The sequence below is a fragment of the Maniola jurtina genome, chromosome 4 (assembly GCF_905333055.1).
Source record: "Maniola jurtina chromosome 4, ilManJurt1.1, whole genome shotgun sequence".
Classification (NCBI taxonomy): domain Eukaryota; kingdom Metazoa; phylum Arthropoda; class Insecta; order Lepidoptera; family Nymphalidae; genus Maniola; species Maniola jurtina.
The window spans coordinates 15,976,431-15,996,960 of record NC_060032.1 but is presented as its reverse complement, the minus strand read 5'-3'; the positions used below and the strand labels follow the sequence as shown (position 1 = coordinate 15,996,960).

Below are 20,530 nucleotides of genomic sequence, written 5' to 3'. Positions count from 1 at the left end.
AAAAAGCTACCGCGCAACATCTTCATCTTATGAAGCCTAAACTTCTGTTTTTATAAAATACTACTATAGAGTTACCGACATTCTATATTATATACGAAAACGATTAGAAATATTCTGAAATCTAAATTTATATCGCTGAATGTAGGTAAATAATATTTTTACGAGCTAACTTTCTAGCTACCAGTTAATAGTCTCGTAGTAAAAGCGGGGAATCGCGAAAGGAAAATCACACTTCCTCAAGCGGAAATTGAAAGTGGATTGTGATCGAGAGAAAACTGCATACAACGGCTTAAAACCCTGCCTTAGATGCAACAGGTATTGGTGCAATTTTATAAAGTTCACGTTAAGTTTAAGACTTCAGGTGCCATCTAGTGGCATCGTTATAAACTATTAGTGCTTGACATTACATTGCAGCACTGCCTATGTGGCGAATGTAAACTGTTTTAAGCTGACATCGCTACTCGCCGCTAGATGTCGTTGCCATAAAAAAAATCGGTTTCTTGTTATAAGTTTTGAAATAAAAACGAATTCGCATAAAAGGAATAGGTAAGAGCTATTAATTGTCAAAAATACAATGTGATCAGCTTATAAATAGATGTTTAAAATAGGTAGGTGTTTTAACTTAGTTTGTCTATGGTTCCCTATTCATATTTGGTTTGGTGTTTTTTAAGAATAAAACACAAAAATCAAAAGAATTTTGGAGCTTACCTTTTCCTCCGCCAGCATCATTCACTTGCGGCTTCCCACTCGGCACCCGCTGCATAGGCGAAGAGTTTCCATAGTTCATACTCGTTCCATTGTAATCCGAACTCATCGGTTCTTGCTTTATACCGCTAGATGTCGCTGCTAGTTTCTCAGCGAGCAAGGGGTTTGCGGAAGCAATGTTGTATCTTCCATTGTTGATATTATTTGCGACTGCATGGTTAATGGCACTGGTGCCAGATCGTAATAACTGTTGCAATCGCTGTTGGCCATTGTTTGGCAAATTGTGTTGGTTTTGTTGGTAATAAGAGTTCTGTTGCTGGCTGCTAGGCGTTGGCGATATGTTGTTGTTTTCTTCTTGCTGGAAAATATTAAAAAGAATGGATGAGTAAATGATTAATATTCATCAAAATAACTATCGTAAACCCTTGAGAAAATCTCTTTGATAATTTTTTATCGTTCTTTTAAATACATGACATTAGAAATTTCTGTTGTAGTTTTATCTTCTATTAGGTACTAAATAGATGGCCAAATGTCATGATTTGATATTCTCAAATGGTTTTACAGATTCCCAAAATAACGTGGCTATCATGCTTTTAACTTGAATTTTTTGTTTTATTAATTAACGTACCAAAATCAGAGTGTGCAATAGACTGGTGATGTGATTTGAAAAAGAATGGTTAGGATACTTTGTTCAAAATATAATTACCTTAATTTCGACATGCGGTACTCCAGACGCGGTAGAGTTCGTCAGATCGGTGAAAAACGTATCAAAATTATCAAATGCGGTTTCTCCCAACTGCTTCAGGATATCGTCAGGATCTGCGGCCTCTGAGCCATCAGCTTCTAGAGTGAGTCCTCCCACGAAGTTGGACAGCTCCGCCTGCGACATCTCTCCGAGGGAAGTCGCCATTTGTAGCTGGAGTTGAGTTGCTGCATGACCACTCGCGGCTACCGCGTCCTGGAATCATTGAGTAAAATATCGTAAGTCTCATAATTTATATATACAAAAGGAGACTGACTAACACATGACAAAGTACGTAAATTCAAACTGCTGGGTCTAGAAACTCGAAATTTTGGCATATAAGTTCTGTGATTGGGGATCTGACCCCACTAAGAAATTTTGAGAAATTACAATGGGATTTCCAAAACCTATGAAGCCACGTGGATAAAGTCCCGGAAACAAGATTTTCCCCTTTTGCATGAACCCATATTATTTGTGCAATTAAAGTATTGAAGACTCTATGAAAACGCATATCAGTCGATCCACGATTGTACTGGTTAAGCAATGTTGGTACAATTCAGTACTAATCTAAATCGGATGATGACTTTGAAAGTCTAGCCTTCCACTTTCTTCAGTGCCTTGAAGAGCATTATAAGCGTAGCGTATCGTTTTTACTTCTATATAATAATGTATCAGGGTGACATTTATACCCAGTAAACTGAACTTTACCTAGAGGCTTTGTGCGGACAAAGTGTTTTGTGTTTGTATTACATGTATTAGTGAAATTACCTGAAGGCAATTGGAGAGATCGACCATCCTGCCTTCATTCTCCGCTGACCACCATTCGTCTTCAATAAATGGCATCGCCAACGCCGGCCCCGACGGCGCAGGCGTCCCCGCCACCGTGCCGCGCCTCGATCACGCCAGATGGCGCTCACACTGACAGTCTAACACAAGTCACTACACTCGCGGTGAACACGTAAATCTATACACTAATAAATTCGTTTTTAAAGTTTGGCAGTGTTTGGACGGATCGTGCATTATTCGATGTATAACTATGTGACGCTTAGGTACTTGGTTTCGGAACACATGACGGTTTTGTATTGTCGTTGGTTGAGCTTGTTTCTTCCTCCAGCCAGGTTACCTCACTCCCTGCACTCCACTTATCTTCAACAGCGACCTGCGGAAACGTAAAGAGTAGGCTCTCACGCATTTCAAAATTCTAAAATGTAGCAGTGCAATTTGGAGCCTATTAAAAAGCAATACAGTTGGGATGGCACATGAAAAATGTCAACTTAATTATGGAACACAAACTGGACAAAGCAAAATTAATATAGAAATTAATGTATGTGGTATCTATATAAATAGATATTATTATAAATATGTGTAACTTTTTATTTTTGGGAAATATTAATATTATATTCAATGTGCTATTTTATGAAATTGCTTCGTTGGAGTGATTTTGTTAGTAATGTCATATCAACAACATCCACAAGATGGTACATGACATAGATGAAAATGCCACGAAACATCAATCATCTCCCGAAACCCTACGTGTATTCAGTAAAGTAGCAAATGGAATATAATAGACGTACCTACCCAGACTACCCATTATCGAGTACGCATATCCTTGCAATTGTTCTCTGGAATTTGCTATAAAAAAGTTAATCCTGATTGGTTTAACTGTATATTTTGTAATTTGGATTTAATTATTGTAACCTAATAATTTAGAAACACTAAAACTGATGAATAGGGAGTATATTAAACAGACTAAAATAAGAAAAATATTCTAAAAGCATAAAATAATAAATAAAGTTTTATGTTTCCATTAGTTTAAAACGTATCTGTTAGAGAGGATATAAGTAAGCATAATTGATTTCTATTTCTCTAATACCAAAGAGTGTTACGGAAGAAAAATAAAGAAATAAATTTGGGATACCTACTTTAAAGGCTATTAGCAATATGAATTATTTTGTTTTATAGATGATCAAGAAATAGAAAGAGGAAAAATAGGAGAGTGACGAGATCACCTGGCGACGTCCCGATGTATGTCGAACCTGCGTCGATGCGGCATAGAGGCGGCACGCCGCACCCCACCGCCGCGTACACAATGCTCTGTGGACAAGGAAAATTTCATTAAATAAAAAAAATAAAGCTTTAAATCACGGGGGCTACTTTGTCTTTTAAGCCACCTCAATAAAAGAAAATTTCATTAAGTAAAAAAAAATAGAGCTTTAAATCTAGGGGAGCTACTTTGTCTTTAAAGCTACCTCAGTAAAAGATGATCGTCTCGAAACAGCTCTTCTATTTGGCGATCATTTTAAATACAGGCGGAAGCACCGCTGGGAACGTTAAAAAAATATTAAAATTTTAATTTTAATCAAATATCAGCTCAAACAAGATAAAGTTTTAACTCCATATACCTTTGAAATTTTCAGATTTTGTGCAATAATACCTTTCATTTATAAACAAACTAGGGTAGATATGTTTCTCATGCATAGTTTTTCTTTGCGTATTATCATGTTGGATTTGTTATACCTATGACGTCATATACGCCGATAGCATGTGAAATGCTAAATCACGGTAACATATTTTATCAAAACCTAATTCTTTATCACGTTTAAAAGAACAGAAAGAGAAAATAGATGAAGATCAGTGCTACATAGTACATACGCTCGCAAAGACTTATACATATTTCATTAAATTATTCAGATAAAGAAAAACGAAGATAATTAACGCGTTAATCTTATTAACTTCTTCGGTAGTACATTTGTCAATCATTACTTCAAAACAAAAGAAGAAATAAATGATTCTCCGATGATAATGCGCGGAAGACAAGCTAACCATGATATAGAAAATGACGAGACACAAACAATATGGCAAAAACTCCACAATGCAGTCCTCTCACTATAATTGCAGCTCTTGGGTTTTAATCATAGACTTTTGTTTTCTATTTCCTTGCCACTTTCTTGCATTGTTTCGTTTTATTTCAATGTTTTGCATATATTATGCAATTTTTTACTAATGGATTTGGAACTAAGATACAATTCTTTCAATATTAAAACAAGAAACTGTAAAAATAAAACTAGACAAGTATTTAAAAAAAATTATCTCTATTATTAATTTATAGAAAATTAATTAAAAAATCTAATCAAAATTATGGGAATTAAATATAACAATTATGAATAATGTAGAAAGACATTATGAATTGTTGAATTGTTGTGTTTTCGGCATGAATTATGATGACATTCGTATTATCCGAGTTTAAAACAAATCGGTTATGCAGGTCTTATGTATAGAGATTTCAACTAAATTGTTAGATGCTTTTATGCATTTTTATGTTTATAAACAGCACACTGTAGAGGTGAAAACTTGAAAAGTGAAAATTGTACGAAGTGGCGTGACTAGAGCGTTGACTCGGCGGCCATATTAAAGCTGTCATTCATTACGACGCAAATGCACGCCAGGAGTTACATAATTTGCTAAGCTATAATAATATGCGTAGTTAATACCAAGAATATTTTTTCACCAAAAACTTTATAGGTATTAGCGGAGATTCGAATTTATTTCCATAGATATTATAAACACAAAAATGAATGTTTGTCTATCTATTTGTTCATTGCCTATGCATTCGCACATCGTTTATCCCTGGTTCATCCTGATTTTGGTTTTCCGCCACTTGTGCGAAAGTTTTGACATAGTAGGTAGCTAACAAGAACATTAAGGTGGTGCGCGAGTCGCATTACAACGCATGCTGGGCATATGTTAAGTCAATAAAAAGTACGTATTTGACTCCAAACTTCACTTATTAAGTTCTTTAATTTTCATTATGGATATATCAAGGCACTGTAATATAGGTAATAATATTTTGGTTCCTATAAATAAATGAAATGTATAATTAATTTTATCTTGATATTTTGTAGTTTAGTTACAGAAGTAGATAATTATTAATTACTAATTAGGTATATTTATATACTAGAAATATATTATTATTTCATAACATTTTCCCCTTTGCAAAGGTTCTTACCAGATAAATTCTAGTCGACCTTGATTCGTTTACTTCCTACTGCATATTACTACGAAGACCTTGTTGAATACTATCGCAACATTGGCAATGAGTGCGACATGTCAACATAATATCTAATTTATTCGAAATAGCGACAAATAACATAATATTTTACATAATAATACCATTAAAAGGCATTTATTTATTTTAATGATCAACTTATATTAGCGCCATCTATTATCGAATAGCAAAACTTTTGTTAAAAATGTTTTGTTTAATATAATTTATTATATTAAACAAAACAGCAATGGCAACTAAATGTTATTCTAGTTTATTGCTTTCATAATTGTTGTAACTATACATTATTGGAGTTAGGAAGAGCCTTCAACATTCTATCACGAGATCGCTATGACTGCAATGCCAGCGATAATGCCAGTGCAAAAAACATGCATCAAGTCAAACAACTTGCGAACGTAATTCATCGCTATTCATAGTAATTGCTTGTTGCTATCATTAGATATAGCTAATTGCTATTTATTTGTCCAGGTGAATTCTTAATTATTAGGAAAAATAAAACGTATGTAGTTATGTATGAATGTATGTAAGTATGTGTGTATAAATGTCACGACGATTAAATTAGAACTTTACTTCAAATACGATTGATTCTCCTCTACCTTATAATGGACAATTTTGGGCATTTTTGAAATATACCTACAGATATTTTTTCTCTCGTCTGGCTTTACACAGATTAGCCAATGTCAGGTTTGTAGTTACTTACAAGTTAGGGAAAAGCGAGAAAATTTCACGCCGCTAATTACCATACCTACTGATATAACATTAATATTATAAGTCTCAAAAAGCCTAGAGTCCAGAGACGAGAAATGAGTAAAAATAGCATGACTGTCTATGGTCAAGTCAAAAGTGACAGCTACACTCTTTTGTTTCTGGTCGGTGGCTACACTATATTTGCTGTCAATGTCAAGTTTGTTTACATAATTTCAGTTTTCTTAGCTTAGCCAGTGCCCAGTGTTTGAAAAATACGCGAAAAATGTCTTCAAATTCGTCCTCTGAATCAGAAACCGGTGCTAGTAGTTCCAAATTTGATCCAATTAAGGCTTTATACTCGAAAAAGACTAAAGTTCCTGTAAAAAACGCTCCTATGTACGATAATTTACATCAGTTTGAATCAGCATTGAAATACGCAGAAGAAAAAAGTTCTTCGATCATACCTGTTGGACATCAAGAGTTGGTACAGAAGAGGGAAGAAGAAAAGGAAGTCAAACGGAAAGAAGCAGAACGATTGTTGGTCGAAAAGAACAAACAGCGTTTTGCTCAGTATGAAGGTGGGTTTGAGGTTATGTTTTTGTTATTGTTTTTTGTACCATCTGATAGAAGGTGAAAATGCATATTATTTATAGAGTTATTTATACTTAGCAAGCGTATGGACAGTCCTATTTAGAAAGTTAAGTAATTCCGGCAAATAACTAGAACTTAACTATTTAAAACGTCCGACATTGTTATTTAAAAGATATTAAATTAAAAATACATTTAGCGTTTATTGCAGTGTAGTATAGGTAGACATATTTTAGGATAGAACATTAGGTGAATTGAACATGAATATACACCACTTCTCTACCTAAACGTTATACTTATGGTAGGAGTTTTGGTACAGCAAATGTTATAGTAGGCAATAGGCAGATGTTATGAAGCATGAACTGGGGGAGTCGCAAGAGCCAATTAGCCTACTCTCAGATGTTCTCTAAGCCTTATTCATCATTGCTGAGAGTCATGATCTTTTTCAATTTAATCACATAAAAATAGGAGCTTTCTTTGGTATTATAATTTTCCAGGTTAGCACGCTTCTGTCTTAGACTGCATCATCACTTACCACCAGGTGAGATTGCAGTCCAGGGTTAACTTGTATCTGAATAATAAAAAACAATGTGGTGGGTTCCTAGATCCTGCTTACAATTCAACCCAAAAAAAAAATGATTTTTGTTTAAGTTTTTGTCAGATGTTAGTAATAATAAATGAGGTGGCAGAGAGGGAGAGATTACTTTTATACTTCAGAGAGGACATTATCCTCTCTGACGTATAGAAGCAAGAAATGAATAAATTCAAACCTCCAAAGTCACATATTCCTCGAATAACAATAATAGTGATATGCAGCATTTGATTTTATAACCTTTCAGATTCAAGCCCTCCCTCTTAACTCTTGAGTTATTGTGGCTTTGTAATATTGTAAGCTAAAAAACAGTGATAGGCTAGTATTTAATACCTAGGCCTCCTCGTAAGTAAGAGGTCTGGGGTTCCAGCCCAGGCATGCACCTCTAAGTTTTCAGAGTAAAACTTATAGACTAGCGCTTATCTGCAATCAGACCTGCTGGCAAGTGATGATGCAGCCTAAGATGGAGTGTTATGTGTTACATGCATTTTAATCAATTAAATATCTCTTGCATTAATGGTAAAAGAAAGCATAGTGAGGAAACCTGCATGCATGAGGGTTAATGTTCTCAAAGGTGTGTCAAAGTCTGCCAACCTGCACGGGACCAACGTGTAATGTGTTTCAATTTCAATTGAAGTTAAGTGATTACCGCCACCCATGAACATTTGCAGTACCAGAGAAAACACTGTGTTACCGGCCTTTCAGGAATTTGTTGGTCCACTCCTTGAATAACCCCATGTTGTATTTATTGAGTTAAGGTAAAGTTACTCAGAATGTTATGCATCATGGAGTATGGCAAGGAATTTTATAAGGACAGCTGCATCTATGCAAATTGCTAAAGTCATGTTTGCATGCAACTTTTTACACACAATTAACTGTTACATAACAGTACAGAATAGTTGAAACTTTTTCTGTACTAAGGTCACTATCCTGAGTAGGTACCATGTTATGTGTGTTTTGGTTCATTTAACATAATTCAATGGGCTGCATTCAAGCATATATCCATGCTAATATTATAATGAGGCAAAGTTTGTGAGTTTATTTGTAGGAAGTAATCTCTGGAACTACTGAACCGATTTCGAAAATACTTTCACCAGTAGAAAGTTACATTATTTCTGAGTAACTTCGATATTTATTTTCATAAAAAATAGAGATCCCTACGAAAATTATAATAAGCTACCCGTGCGGAGCCGGGGCGTTTCGCTAGTTAAATATATTTTTGTAAAATATCTGTATTTTACTAGATGATGCCTGCGACTTTGCCAGTGTGGATTTAGGTTTTTGAAAATCCAGTAGAGACTCTTTAATTTTCTAAGATAAAAAAAATTCACATCAACACACACACATACACAAAAAAAAAAACTACAAAAATGTATTCGTGAACAAATAAGTATTTTAAATTTTCAAAGTAAGATAACTATCATAGTAGTAGTCCCATATGAAAGGGGTCTTTACCTGTAGGTACATTATAAAACAGAGTTTTATTTATTTTGATGCATAACAGTTTTTGATTTATCCTGCAAATTGTCGGAAAAAATACCCGAGTACGGTGCTCGGTGCGCGAGTCTGGTGACTGGGCCGGGTTTTTTAAAAACCGGCCAAGTGCGAGTCGGACTCGCGCACCGAGGGTTCCGTACTCGGGCATAGACAGATAGAGACACTTTCGCCTTCATAATATAAGTATGACTTTAGTATTTTTTATATTGTGTCTACTGATATGTATGTATGTTATGTATATACTTTATTGCACCACAAAACACAAATGACAGTTACATAGGTACAAGAAGGCGGTCTTATCGCTAAACAGCGATCTCTTCCAGACAACTTCAACGCTAGGACGAAAACGAACAAATGGACAGTTTTTTACAACCGAGAAAACCAGGGGGAAAACTGTTAATCCGATTTTTATGCAATCAATCGTGTGAAATGAGGTGTAGCATCAAGTCAGCGGCTAGTATCGTGGAAGCCACGCAAGTGAGGTGGCGGCTGCGGGCGGGTGCTCGCTCCCGCGGGCCGACGACCGCCGCTGACACACAGCCGGGGCGGCAACGGCCTAGCCTGACCTCGAGCGTGACCTGACGCGGGGTTGTGACGTCCACTCCATGCACGTGGGAAGGGGTGCTACGTTGCTCATACTAAACTCTCTAGCCTCTGCACCAACATATCTACTGATAAAAGTGTCTCTTCTCTTCATCTAAATAACTCAATAGCTAGTTAAAGGAGGACCCCGGCTGCTTTTTAGTCCGGAAAATCAAAGACTTCCCGCGGGATTTACAAAAACTTAAATCCACGCGGACGAATTCGCGGGTAATTTCCAGTATTTTATATTTTAAATGCGAAACTGTGTCTGTCTGTCTGCTCTGCTAGCTTTTTACGTCCCATCAATTAAACTTGCCCCTCAGAATGGTTTAGGTACTAAGAAGACCTATCGCTACCTATATTATAAATGCGAAAGTGTGTTTGCTTGTTGGTTTCTTGGTTTGTGAGTTTGTCCTTCAATCACGCCGCTACGGAGCTATGGATTGACCTGATTTTTTACGTGGTTATAGTTGAAGAGTGGCATACGCCACTTTTTATCCCAGAAAATCAAATAGTTCCCACGTGATTTTTTTTTCAATTTAAATTCACGCGGGCGAAGTCGCTGATATCAGCTAGTATTAAATAAGTGTAAATTAAAAATTACGTCTTGTAGATCAATGGTACTTGATAGGTATTAGGCTTACAAACTGTAGTGAAAAATATTGTTTACTTGGCCGTCTAGAATGGCAATGGCCTAGCCTGACCTCGTGTGTGACCTGTTGTGACGTGTGGCCTCCACGTGGGGAAGGGTTGAACCGGGCATTTGAGGCTTACTTCATACGTTTAAATTGATGCATCAGTATGAGTAGATCAATGGTATTAGGGCTATCAACTTCAGTGAGAAGTATTGTTTACACAGCCGTCTAGAACGGCAATGGCCTAGCCTGACCTCGTGTGTGACCTGTTGTGACGTGTGGCCTCCACGTGGGGAAGGGTTTATTTTCTTTCAAATAATTTACAGAAGATTAGTTACGAGAAGAAGTACCTTCTTAATTTTGTTTACACGTGTATTGTTAAAATCGGAAGTCTACCGAAATGTTAGTTGGGAATTGAATATTTATTAATCACGTGTTATCTTTATGCCTCACTTAACGCCGTCAAGGTCTAGTTTTACGACAACTATTAGCTGGGGATGTGTGACTCTCATTAATCTGCGAAGACATTTGTCTAATTGATCTTCTTGATGTCTTTTTTTTAAGCAGCAGGCAGGTCACCTGATGTTAAGTGATACACATTTGCAGTACCAGAGGAACCGCCAATGCTTTGCCGGCCTTTCAGGAATTTGTTGGTCCGCCCCTTGAATAACCCATGGTGTAATCTAGTGGGAACACCGCCGCAGGGATTTGGTTCCACAGAGTGCATGTCAGCGAAACTCATTTTAGTTTTAATAAACATATCGTACTCAGATCCTGAAAGTTTAATACCGCATAGTCGCTACTTGAAAATTGGTACTTGGGCAAACAGCGCGTTAAATGTTTATAGCGATGCATGGTTTATGCAATTGTGAAGCAAGCCATCGAAATATAGTTAAAAAAAAAAGAAGTTTGTTCTATACTTGCGGCTCTTAGCCATACTAATAATTTAGTAGAGAATAATATAGAGAATGTAGATAATAAAGTGACAGAATTATTTGAGCCCTATAATAATAGAATTAAGTAGTCTGAATTAGAGAAAATTTCAAACACTTTTGTACAGCTAGAATACAAAAAAAAATCACGCAAGTAGGTATGTACGATTTAGGACGGAGATAATAATTGGCAGAAAAACGCGAAATCTTGAATATATTCTATCGACTATAGACTCGAGAATTGTACAAAAGCACTTGACATTTGACCTGTGCTACCGGTTTTATTTCCCGTGAAGGTCATCGTTTATTATCAGATTCTAGTCATGATAAGCGAGACTAATGGCACATGCTCTCTGACATAGGGGATTAGTAAAATACCGAAATTGGACCTCCATTTTGTGTGGTTACCTACCATTTACATATGTATTCGCCGCACTGGGCATTTGCTCTCCCAATAAAATTAAGCGAACAGTTCTTATAGTGTGACGAAATTCTTTTGTAACATTTAGAGCGGTTTCGCATTCATCCGATCCGAGTCCATGAAAATACGGATATAAAAAACTCGGACTGAATTCAGATATTGCTTACGCACTAATCCGATCTCTGGTCCAAATCCAAGCTATTCAGTGGGCATCTTTGACATATCTACGTCATATTAGGTCCGATTTGAATCCTAGGCACATCCAAGGTCTCCTCACGGATGACGGAAGTCGGAGCGAGTACGTAAGCTACCATACAAATAGTTCTATGACTACTTCGGAACGTATTTTCACGGATTCAGATCGGATGCAGTGCGTAATCGCCCTACAGTATGTTTGCCTACGTGCTGACCATCATCTTTACACTTTGCAGCCAGTAACAGCCTAGGGTCATTTACCTTACGTTGCCTACAGAGTGCAGACTCGCCTACCTTGATCGTTCAGGGTCTGATTTTTGGCGCAAAGTGATATAAGGAAAAGGCAATAATGTCAAAATATATTTCGACAAGCATTTTTACTTTGTGTTACCGGAAAACCTCACAGAGTTAATAATTTTGATCATTTTATAGTCTTCAACTAATTGAAAAGTTTTATAGTATGTATGTATATGTATGCATATGTATGTTATATAGTATATAGGAGTTTAGCCGCTTAATAACTTAGATTGCATCATAATACCACCAGGTGAGATCGCAGTCTAGGGCTAAATCTTCGTCTTTATTACTACATGTTATACTCGTAAATTAAAGTACCCGCCTCGCTGAGTTCGTGTTTGTTCGGCCTAATCTCAGAAAGTATTTTTATGGTTTTCTCCAATAGAAAGAGGAATCTAAGAAGGTTTATATTATGCTATAATTTATGAACATTTTGCGAAAACAAGTATATGGAGATAATTTTACTGCGAAAAAAATTCCCATTTTGAGAGCTTTATATGCGCACGCAATAGGTAAAGTTAAAAGAGAAAACAATGTATAGTAAAATAGTTCGTCATGCTATCAGTGCGAAGGCGAGTCTCTAGAATAAAAAAGTGTTCCTATTCAAAAATCTTTGGGATTGATTGGTGACTCAAAATGAGTCCACTGAGCTTTTGTCTTTGTTATTTGTATGGGATTACGCAACAGAGAGGGCCCTATAATAACTTCTCGTGGATAGAGTATAGATTCGTCCCGTTTCGACACTCGACTGCAGTATGACGTGGCATATTATCACAACAATGGTAACCGACATTAGCATAGCGCCCGTGACCCGGCGGCTCCGGCCTTGCCGCCTTACGTGAAACGATTCTTTTTTATTTTACATCGCAATTGATTTAACAGGAGTTTATTCGTAGTGAGCTCCTAACAATTTCCAAGCGCAGTATGAATACCTACTGAACAATCAAACGCAATGTTTGGAGATGCTTAATAAATCTGAAAACCGCGAATTTGTGATTACATCATTTAAAAAAAAAGTGTTTCAATTTTCGAAATAAGATAAATAAACCAACTATATCATATGAAAGCGCTTTCTGTACATCCTAAAACAGATTTTTATTTATTTTTATGTATAACAGTTTTTTATTTATCGTGCAAAATGTTTGAAAAAATACCCGAGTACGGAACCCTCAGTGCGCGAGTCTGACTCGCACTTGGTCGGTTTTTTCTGTTTTCACATCACCATAGCCTAATGTTTGACATATCTTCGACTCAGGATCAAACCGAGAGTTCCCGTCACACTGGTTCACTCCGATCATGTACGAGTAAACTAGCGGCACGCTATGATGGCCGGTTTGACGTTTGTCCGCTCATGAAGTTCCGTATTAATTGATAACGACTTTGAAGGAAATAATTGTATTACTTTATTGACGATAGTGATGTGCAGAGATTCATAAATTTTATCGAATGTAGTTTTAGGTTTAGGACTCAAAATTTATTTATTAAATTGATTTCTTAAATGTATACAAGTGTAGAAAAATCAGTTTGCACCATTTAAGGGGTGAATGTACTTGTGAATATGAACAATTTTCACTATGTGGACAAACCTCTGAAATCGCAAAAAAATATCAATAAATTTTTAAAAATGGAATCTAATACGATCGTCACATAGGATCGCTGGCTAGCACAACTACTACCTCCGGCAAACTCGCGTCAATGCTCAATGCAAAACAAAGCAGTTTCGAATTGACGTTGACTGAATGGTTTACCTCAATGTTGTGTAGCCTCCCTGAACCATCTATTATAATTATGGACAACGCCCCATACCACTCGATGCAAATTGACAAGCCACCTGCCCAATCCCAAAAGAAAGCTGATATCGTCGCATGGCTTCGTAAAAATGGCGTAGATGCAAACATGAATATGTTAAAAGCGGAATTAGTACGTCTTTTAAAAGAAAACAAACCAACCAAGATCCGATACGTCATTGACGAAATAGCATTAGAACATGGGCACAGAGTTATACGGTTACCGCCTTACCATTGTGAGTATAATGCGATTGAGTTGGTGTGGGCTCAAATTAAGGGATATGCTGCAAGACACAATACAGAACCCCCATTTACCACAAAAAAAATGCTAAAATTATTAGAAGAAGCTTGTGAACATGTGACTAAAGGAGACTGGGAAAAGGTTGTGAATAGAACTGTTAAATTAATAAGGGAAGATTATGAAAGAGATGTGAAAATAGATAATATTATAGAAAACGAACATATAATTATTAATGTATGTGATGATAGCAGTGACGACAGTGAAAATAGTAGTATGGACGAATCTGATTAATTATGGCCTTTTGTGGCACCTTTTTTGGTATCTTTTGTATTCATATGTTTCTTGTGTGCATATAAAGTATGTATATTCATTTTCGTTCAAATATTCAGTTCGTTCAAATAAATTAAATAAACATATACATTTTTGTTTTATTAAACCTATTTAATCAGGTACAAAAACAAAACTTAATTGTTTTTTGTTCGAGAATAAATTGACATTCCACATCACTATTGTAATGTGTCAAACCGGCCATCATAGCGTGCCGCTAGTGTAGGTATAAGTGAGAAAAGAATAGTATGTACCTACTGACTGACATATCAACATACCTATGTCTGCTCAAACTCTAAATGGCCATACCAAATGGGCGATCAGTCAGTGCTCAGTATATTTATAAAAACAATAGGTCGTTCTAATATTTATAATAATATAGTAAATAGTTCATAATAAAGCACTCCGCAAACTCTAAAAGGCTAATTTATGTAGGGCTAACATGCGATTGCGTGACTATGGCCTAACCACCAATTATACCTATTATATTTTCCCGCCATTTGACGAAAATGGCTCGGGAAAGTTGCCGCGTTCACAATGCACAGCTGCGTCCACGGTGCCTTGTTTGAGGCTTGCGAGATGCAGTGTGCAATACGAGTCCTAATACGAACCGGTTAAGTACATGATTTTATCATTGTTTAATTAGTGTATCGAAACCTTTTTGGAAACCGTTTAAACGTTATCCGATCCGATATCGCCCGAACATCGGCTGGTCTGAGTCGCGCGGCTATACTTTAAATTTTTCGCAAACAAATGACAAGCTAGCGGTGTATTTGCAGCGATGTAAAGCCGACTATGTATCTTAACCATTATGTATGTTTAAAATATTGATGAAATATATTTCATTACAATATGATGTCCGCGGCTTCGCGTGGACTCAGGTTTTTAAAAATCCCATGGGAGGTCTTTAGATTTTCCGGTATATAAAAAAGCCCATGTGCCCCGGACTCTCTGTATCTTTGTAAAAATCGGTCAAATCAAAGGGCCAAAAAGATCTCTACTCAGTACCTAAGTAAACCGTGCGACGTAAATCAAGATGAATGTACCGTACCCTTTTTTGTCGCACTCCGATGTCGTTAGTGTCTCATATTTATTTGATATCGCATCGGATAATGTGAAAACGGTCTTATAATACGGAAATGCAGGGAAATAACGTCTCTATACTTAGATACTACGTTTGCGTTATACGAAGAACGAGATAGCGTTTTCGATTGTATATTGATTTAGATGCTAGATTGGATCGATCTCGGGTATCGAAATCGAAACCACAATCGATATTGCGTTGCGATTTATAGTTATGTTACAAACTGTACTTCGAACACTTGTTATTGATGTGAAATAGATTACTATCGTCCATGTTAATTAAAACTACCGTTCCATTGATTGTAGTGGAATTAGGAGTAGTTGCGTGTGTAATTTATGTTACTTATTATAGTACTTAACTTGCTTTTACTTGAAATTGATATTATTGGTAACGTCCGCGTCGATGTGAATTTTTTACAGATCTCAAATGATTTACAGTCAGTGTCACTCCAAATTAATGACGTAAGGATTCCAGCGATACCATAGAGTATAATTATACGTTCATGAGCGATACCCAATACATTCAAATCTGTTCAGACATTTAAAATTATTGTGGGGAAAAAAACGCACATATACACATAATATATCGACACCTCCCACGTAAGTTGTTGTAAGCCACAAAATTGCCATTTTGCGTTTTTTACATAACAATGTCTATTTTTATCTATTTTATATGTTCAATTAAAAAAAAACCTAAAAATGTTGTTTTTTAAAGTACTTATGAGGCGTATAATGTTGTATTTTTCAAACGAGAACGACGTAAAATATCATATCGACCTTTACAACGTTTTATGTGGGGTGAAGTCGCACGTTTGCGCCTCGTATGTAACAGATACAACAGATCACGCCGGACTTCAAATGAAATGTTTGTAACTCAAGATACTGATATGTCACGGTTGTGTTTGCATTTTTTTATTTCATTATCGTATTTTAGTAATTTAATAGTGATGCCAAGCTAAACTATTGTATAGATTACATACAACAATTTACGTCGTTGAGGACACCCAAAAACAGTATTGTATGATGACATACAACCGTTCACGTTGCAGAATTATAATAAATTTTGTGTTAAGTGATACATACAACATTTTACTTCGGCATTTATTTCTCAAAATTTTGTTGTATGATTACATGCTATATTTTACGTTGCTATGACATTGTTTTTTTTCTTACATACGACATTGTATACAATAAAACTATGTTAAAATTTAGTTTGATGGCGACGTAAACCTATGATAGTGAATGAAATAACTAATCGGCTCATTATACCACTAGGTTATCATATAATTAACAAAAAAATCACTACTACAATATATTATTTCAGAGCCTACCTTTCCAATAAATAGGTTGGTAGAACCTGCCAGGTGGTGGAGTCCAATTTCTTTACGGCCTATCGTCCAAAAATAACAAATATTTTTTTATGATTTTAAAGCTCATAGCCAGAAAAAGGTCAGAAATGATACTGTAGTCTTCAGCAGATGCACCTACCTACTGGCAGATCTCTATTGTACAAACACGTGACTTATGGATCTTTAATTTCGTTTTAAAGATACCATAGAGCGGAACAGGAACTCAAAAGTATTCACGAAAAATCTGTCTACTAAACAGGGCCTGCTGATACGACAAAAAACTTACAACACCTCATTTCAGCTAAACTTGAGCTCTTGAAATAAGTGGAGAAGTTCTATGGACAGTTTTATACACCACAATACAAAGACTTGTTGTAGATTTGACTAAAGATCCCAGAGCTAAATTGACGGGACACTATACCCAAGATATCCCAGATGCCAGTTTATACGAGATAATTATGGCTCTCAAACAACTCAAGGATAAAAATTCGCTCGGTGATATCAGAATCACAGTAGAATTCCTGAAAGCGGGTGGCAAACCAGTATTTAAGGTCTTTCAGCGATTTTCCAATCGCCATGACGAATTCAAATTAATCTCAATCAATTCAAATTAATCGATAATTCAAAGAAATCGATTCAAATTAATCTAGTTCATTGCATAACGAAATTACAAAGTTACAAACATTACTCAAGAAGAGTCATAGACTCATCTCGCTGCTAAGCCATGTCTATAAGCTGTTGTTATCGTAAGTCATTATGAATCGTCACAATAATAAGTTCGATGACTTTCAGCATCCCTAACAAGCTTGATTCTGAAAAAGCTTAAGCACTATAGGTCACATTCATAAGCTGCGACATGTTATGCATAATATAACTGAAGGCTATTATAATAATCTGCCTCTTTGCTAAGCGTTTGTAAACTATGAGAAAGTTTTTGATTTGGTGGAAACTGGGGCTGTATTAAGGTCGCTATTGAGATGCTGAAACAACTGCGTGTTCATACAAATGCTGAAATAGAATCCTGTACGAAAACACCATGACAGTCGACATATAGGACCAGACTAGGCCAGTCCAATTGCAGTGACAGAGTGCACATTGAGACGTAATTCTCTGAAACTCTTTACCACTGCTTTGGAAGACGTCCTTATCTTTAAGCTTAGATTGGAATGAACTTGACATTAACATCAAAAGAAATTCACCTTCGATTTGTCGATGACATAGTCACTATCGCAGAAACTCTGGGAAACCTCATTAGGTTTCCCAGAGTTTCTACATTTACAGCTCAATGACCTTTGCAAAGTTTCACAACAGATGGGCCTGAAAATGAACATGAGTAAGACGAAAATTATGTCTAATTCTTATGTCTCGGCCCACCCAGTAATCGTTGAGGGCTCTGCACTCGAAATTATAGAAAAGTTTGTAAGCCTGGAACAGGTACCTGGACAAGGTAGGTAAGTGCAATTTCAAGAAACAGGTCAGCCAACGAATCCGACTCGGCGGCAGCGTACGGAAACTAAATTAGTCTTCGTACAGTGCGTGTTACCAGTAATGACATATTATGGATCCGAGATAATATGGTCACATATTATAATGGAATTCATAAGAAAGTTCAGAGTCACTAAGCGGGCAATTAGAAAGCTATATTTGAAGTTTCTCTACGTGATCGAATCTGGAATGTGGATATCGGCAGGAAAATCAGAGTAACCGGCATAAATGGGTCGCGAAGCTGAAGTGTAAATGGCCGGGGCACATAATTCGAAGGACCCATAGACGTTGAGGTCCCAAGGTGCTGGAACCTCGCACTGTAAGGCGCAGCGTTGACAGACTCCCACTAGGTGCACAGACGACATCAAACGAGTCACAAGGAGCCACTGGATTCAGATGGTGCAAGACCGTGGCATATAGAAGTCCCTACAAGAGACCTATGTCCAGTAGTGGACATCCATTGGTTGGAAATCATGAATCGGACTACACATACTACATTTTTTTTAAATTTTAAACGACGTACACTGTTGTATTTAACACATACGATGACACTCAACCCATTTTTTCCAGCGTAATTTGTTGTAAGTATCTTATACAACATTTTACAAAGATGAAACACGCCGTAAAATGTTGTATGAACAAAATCTCAGAAATGTGAAGTATTTCTATAAATTATCTTTCAAAATATGTGAAAGTACTATAAACTATAACTAAATACCGAATTTCACAAAAATATATTGAAAAATGGAGCTTTAATTTCAATTTATATCTTTAAAACGCTCTACTGAAAAGTTGTAGTTTTGGGGATACAACAACTTACGTGGGAGGTGTCGATATGAACTCTGAAACTTTAACACTATGTTTGGGCAGCCGTGAAATAAAACGTTTCTGATACGAACTACTAAGGTTTGGACTTTGGAACCCTCTTCCGGCGTCCCTCTTTCCTGCCACGTATAACTTAAGTAGCTTTGAGGCAAGAGTGAATAGGCATCTTCTAGGCAAGCGCGCTCCAACTTAGACCTCATCATTGCTTTTTTTAAGACGTCAAGCGCAAGTCTATCCTGTAATAAAAACAGAGATTTGAATAAGAAAACGCGCCCCGTCACCGGAGCATGAATCGATCATGTCATCAAGTTACGAAGAGCATCGTCTCTGGCTAGACTTTCGCGTGAGCACGTTACATAACCGCTTTCCACACGAGTGGGACGTAAGGGTTGCCAATTTATTGCAAAGAAAAAAAGAGGAGACGCGCCTCGTCTCTGGACCATGAATAGATCATGTCATCAAGTTACGAAGAGCATCGTCTCTGGCTAGACTTTCGCGTGAGCACGTTACGTAACCTCTTTCCACACGAGTGGGACGCAAGGGTTGCCAATTTATTGCAGGAAGATTTGAATGAAAAAACGTACCCTGTCACCATAATGACATGGTCGATTCATGACCATGAATCGATCATGTCATCGAGTTACGAAGAGCATCGTCTCTGGCTAGACTTTCGCGTGAGCACGTTACATAACCGCTTTCCACACGAGTGGGACGTAAGGGTTGCCAATTTATTGAAGGGGATAAAAAATAACGAGCATTTTTTCAAAAAACTCTTGAGAGTCACTTTATCCAGTAGATTTGTTTTAGGATAATAATGCAATTTGAAAAGAAATGACTGAGAAGATTCTCTAGCGCGCACAAACGTAGTTTTAATGTCAAGTATTCAAGTAATTATTTGCTCAAAAACATGAAAACAGGATCTTATTTTTGTGAACAATGTTTTACCCACTAAAGGGCATGTGAATACTACAATATAATATAGGGCGCTACAATTACGAATAATCTCGTCTTAAAAAAGAAGTTTGACTTTTCCATTTGCACTCGAGTCCTTAACTTGGTTGAGGTGCTTATTGAAAATATTTTTCGGTTACATAAATTAAAATTCCATTATTTTTAGTATTACTCTCAATTTTACTCATGCTTTTAGCTCATTTTTTTGCATATTTTGTAAGCATCAAAAAAATCTGCACTCACCACACTTGCGTCTCTTAGCATTCATAACATGTTCATGCTGCTTCAACGAACATTTTGTAAATAAATTTAAAAAAATCTCACGCTAATTTTATTCTTCTAGGCTTCATTTTCGTCTCACTTTCATCTTTTACCTTTAACATGTAAAGTTGTCGATGAAACATTTTTTGTTTGTTTGTAATTTGTCCTATAAGAAGCACATTATGATATTAAAAAATACCTAATGTCTTTTATATGGGACAAATAAATTTGAAAATACGTCTGGCAACCCTCATGCATGGTATCTGCGGGCTGGCTGGCTCGACA

At 36.5% G+C, this 20,530-nt stretch overlaps 2 protein-coding genes across 5 annotated transcripts in view; one reads left to right on the top strand and one right to left on the bottom strand.

Moving 5' to 3' along the window:
• Positions 1–20,530, bottom strand: part of LOC123864263 (ecdysone-induced protein 74EF) — a 278,255-nt gene that overhangs the window by 162,674 nt on the left and 95,051 nt on the right. For all 4 annotated transcript variants that reach the window (XM_045904567.1, XM_045904569.1, XM_045904568.1 and 1 more), the window contains 4 exons: positions 3,457–3,541; positions 2,216–2,606; positions 1,412–1,663; positions 709–1,063 (listed from right to left, as the gene is read on the bottom strand). In XM_045904567.1, coding sequence (XP_045760523.1) covers positions 709–1,063; positions 1,412–1,663; positions 2,216–2,290 — 682 coding nt within the window. In that variant the 5' untranslated portion in view covers positions 2,291–2,606; positions 3,457–3,541. The remainder of the gene's footprint in view (positions 1–708; positions 1,064–1,411; positions 1,664–2,215; positions 2,607–3,456; positions 3,542–20,530) is intronic.
• Positions 6,441–20,530, top strand: part of LOC123864269 (U7 snRNA-associated Sm-like protein LSm11) — a 63,205-nt gene continuing 49,115 nt past the window's right edge. The window contains exon 1 of the mRNA XM_045904577.1: positions 6,441–6,775. Within this exon, the coding sequence (XP_045760533.1) occupies positions 6,481–6,775 (295 nt within the window). The 5' untranslated portion in view covers positions 6,441–6,480. The remainder of the gene's footprint in view (positions 6,776–20,530) is intronic.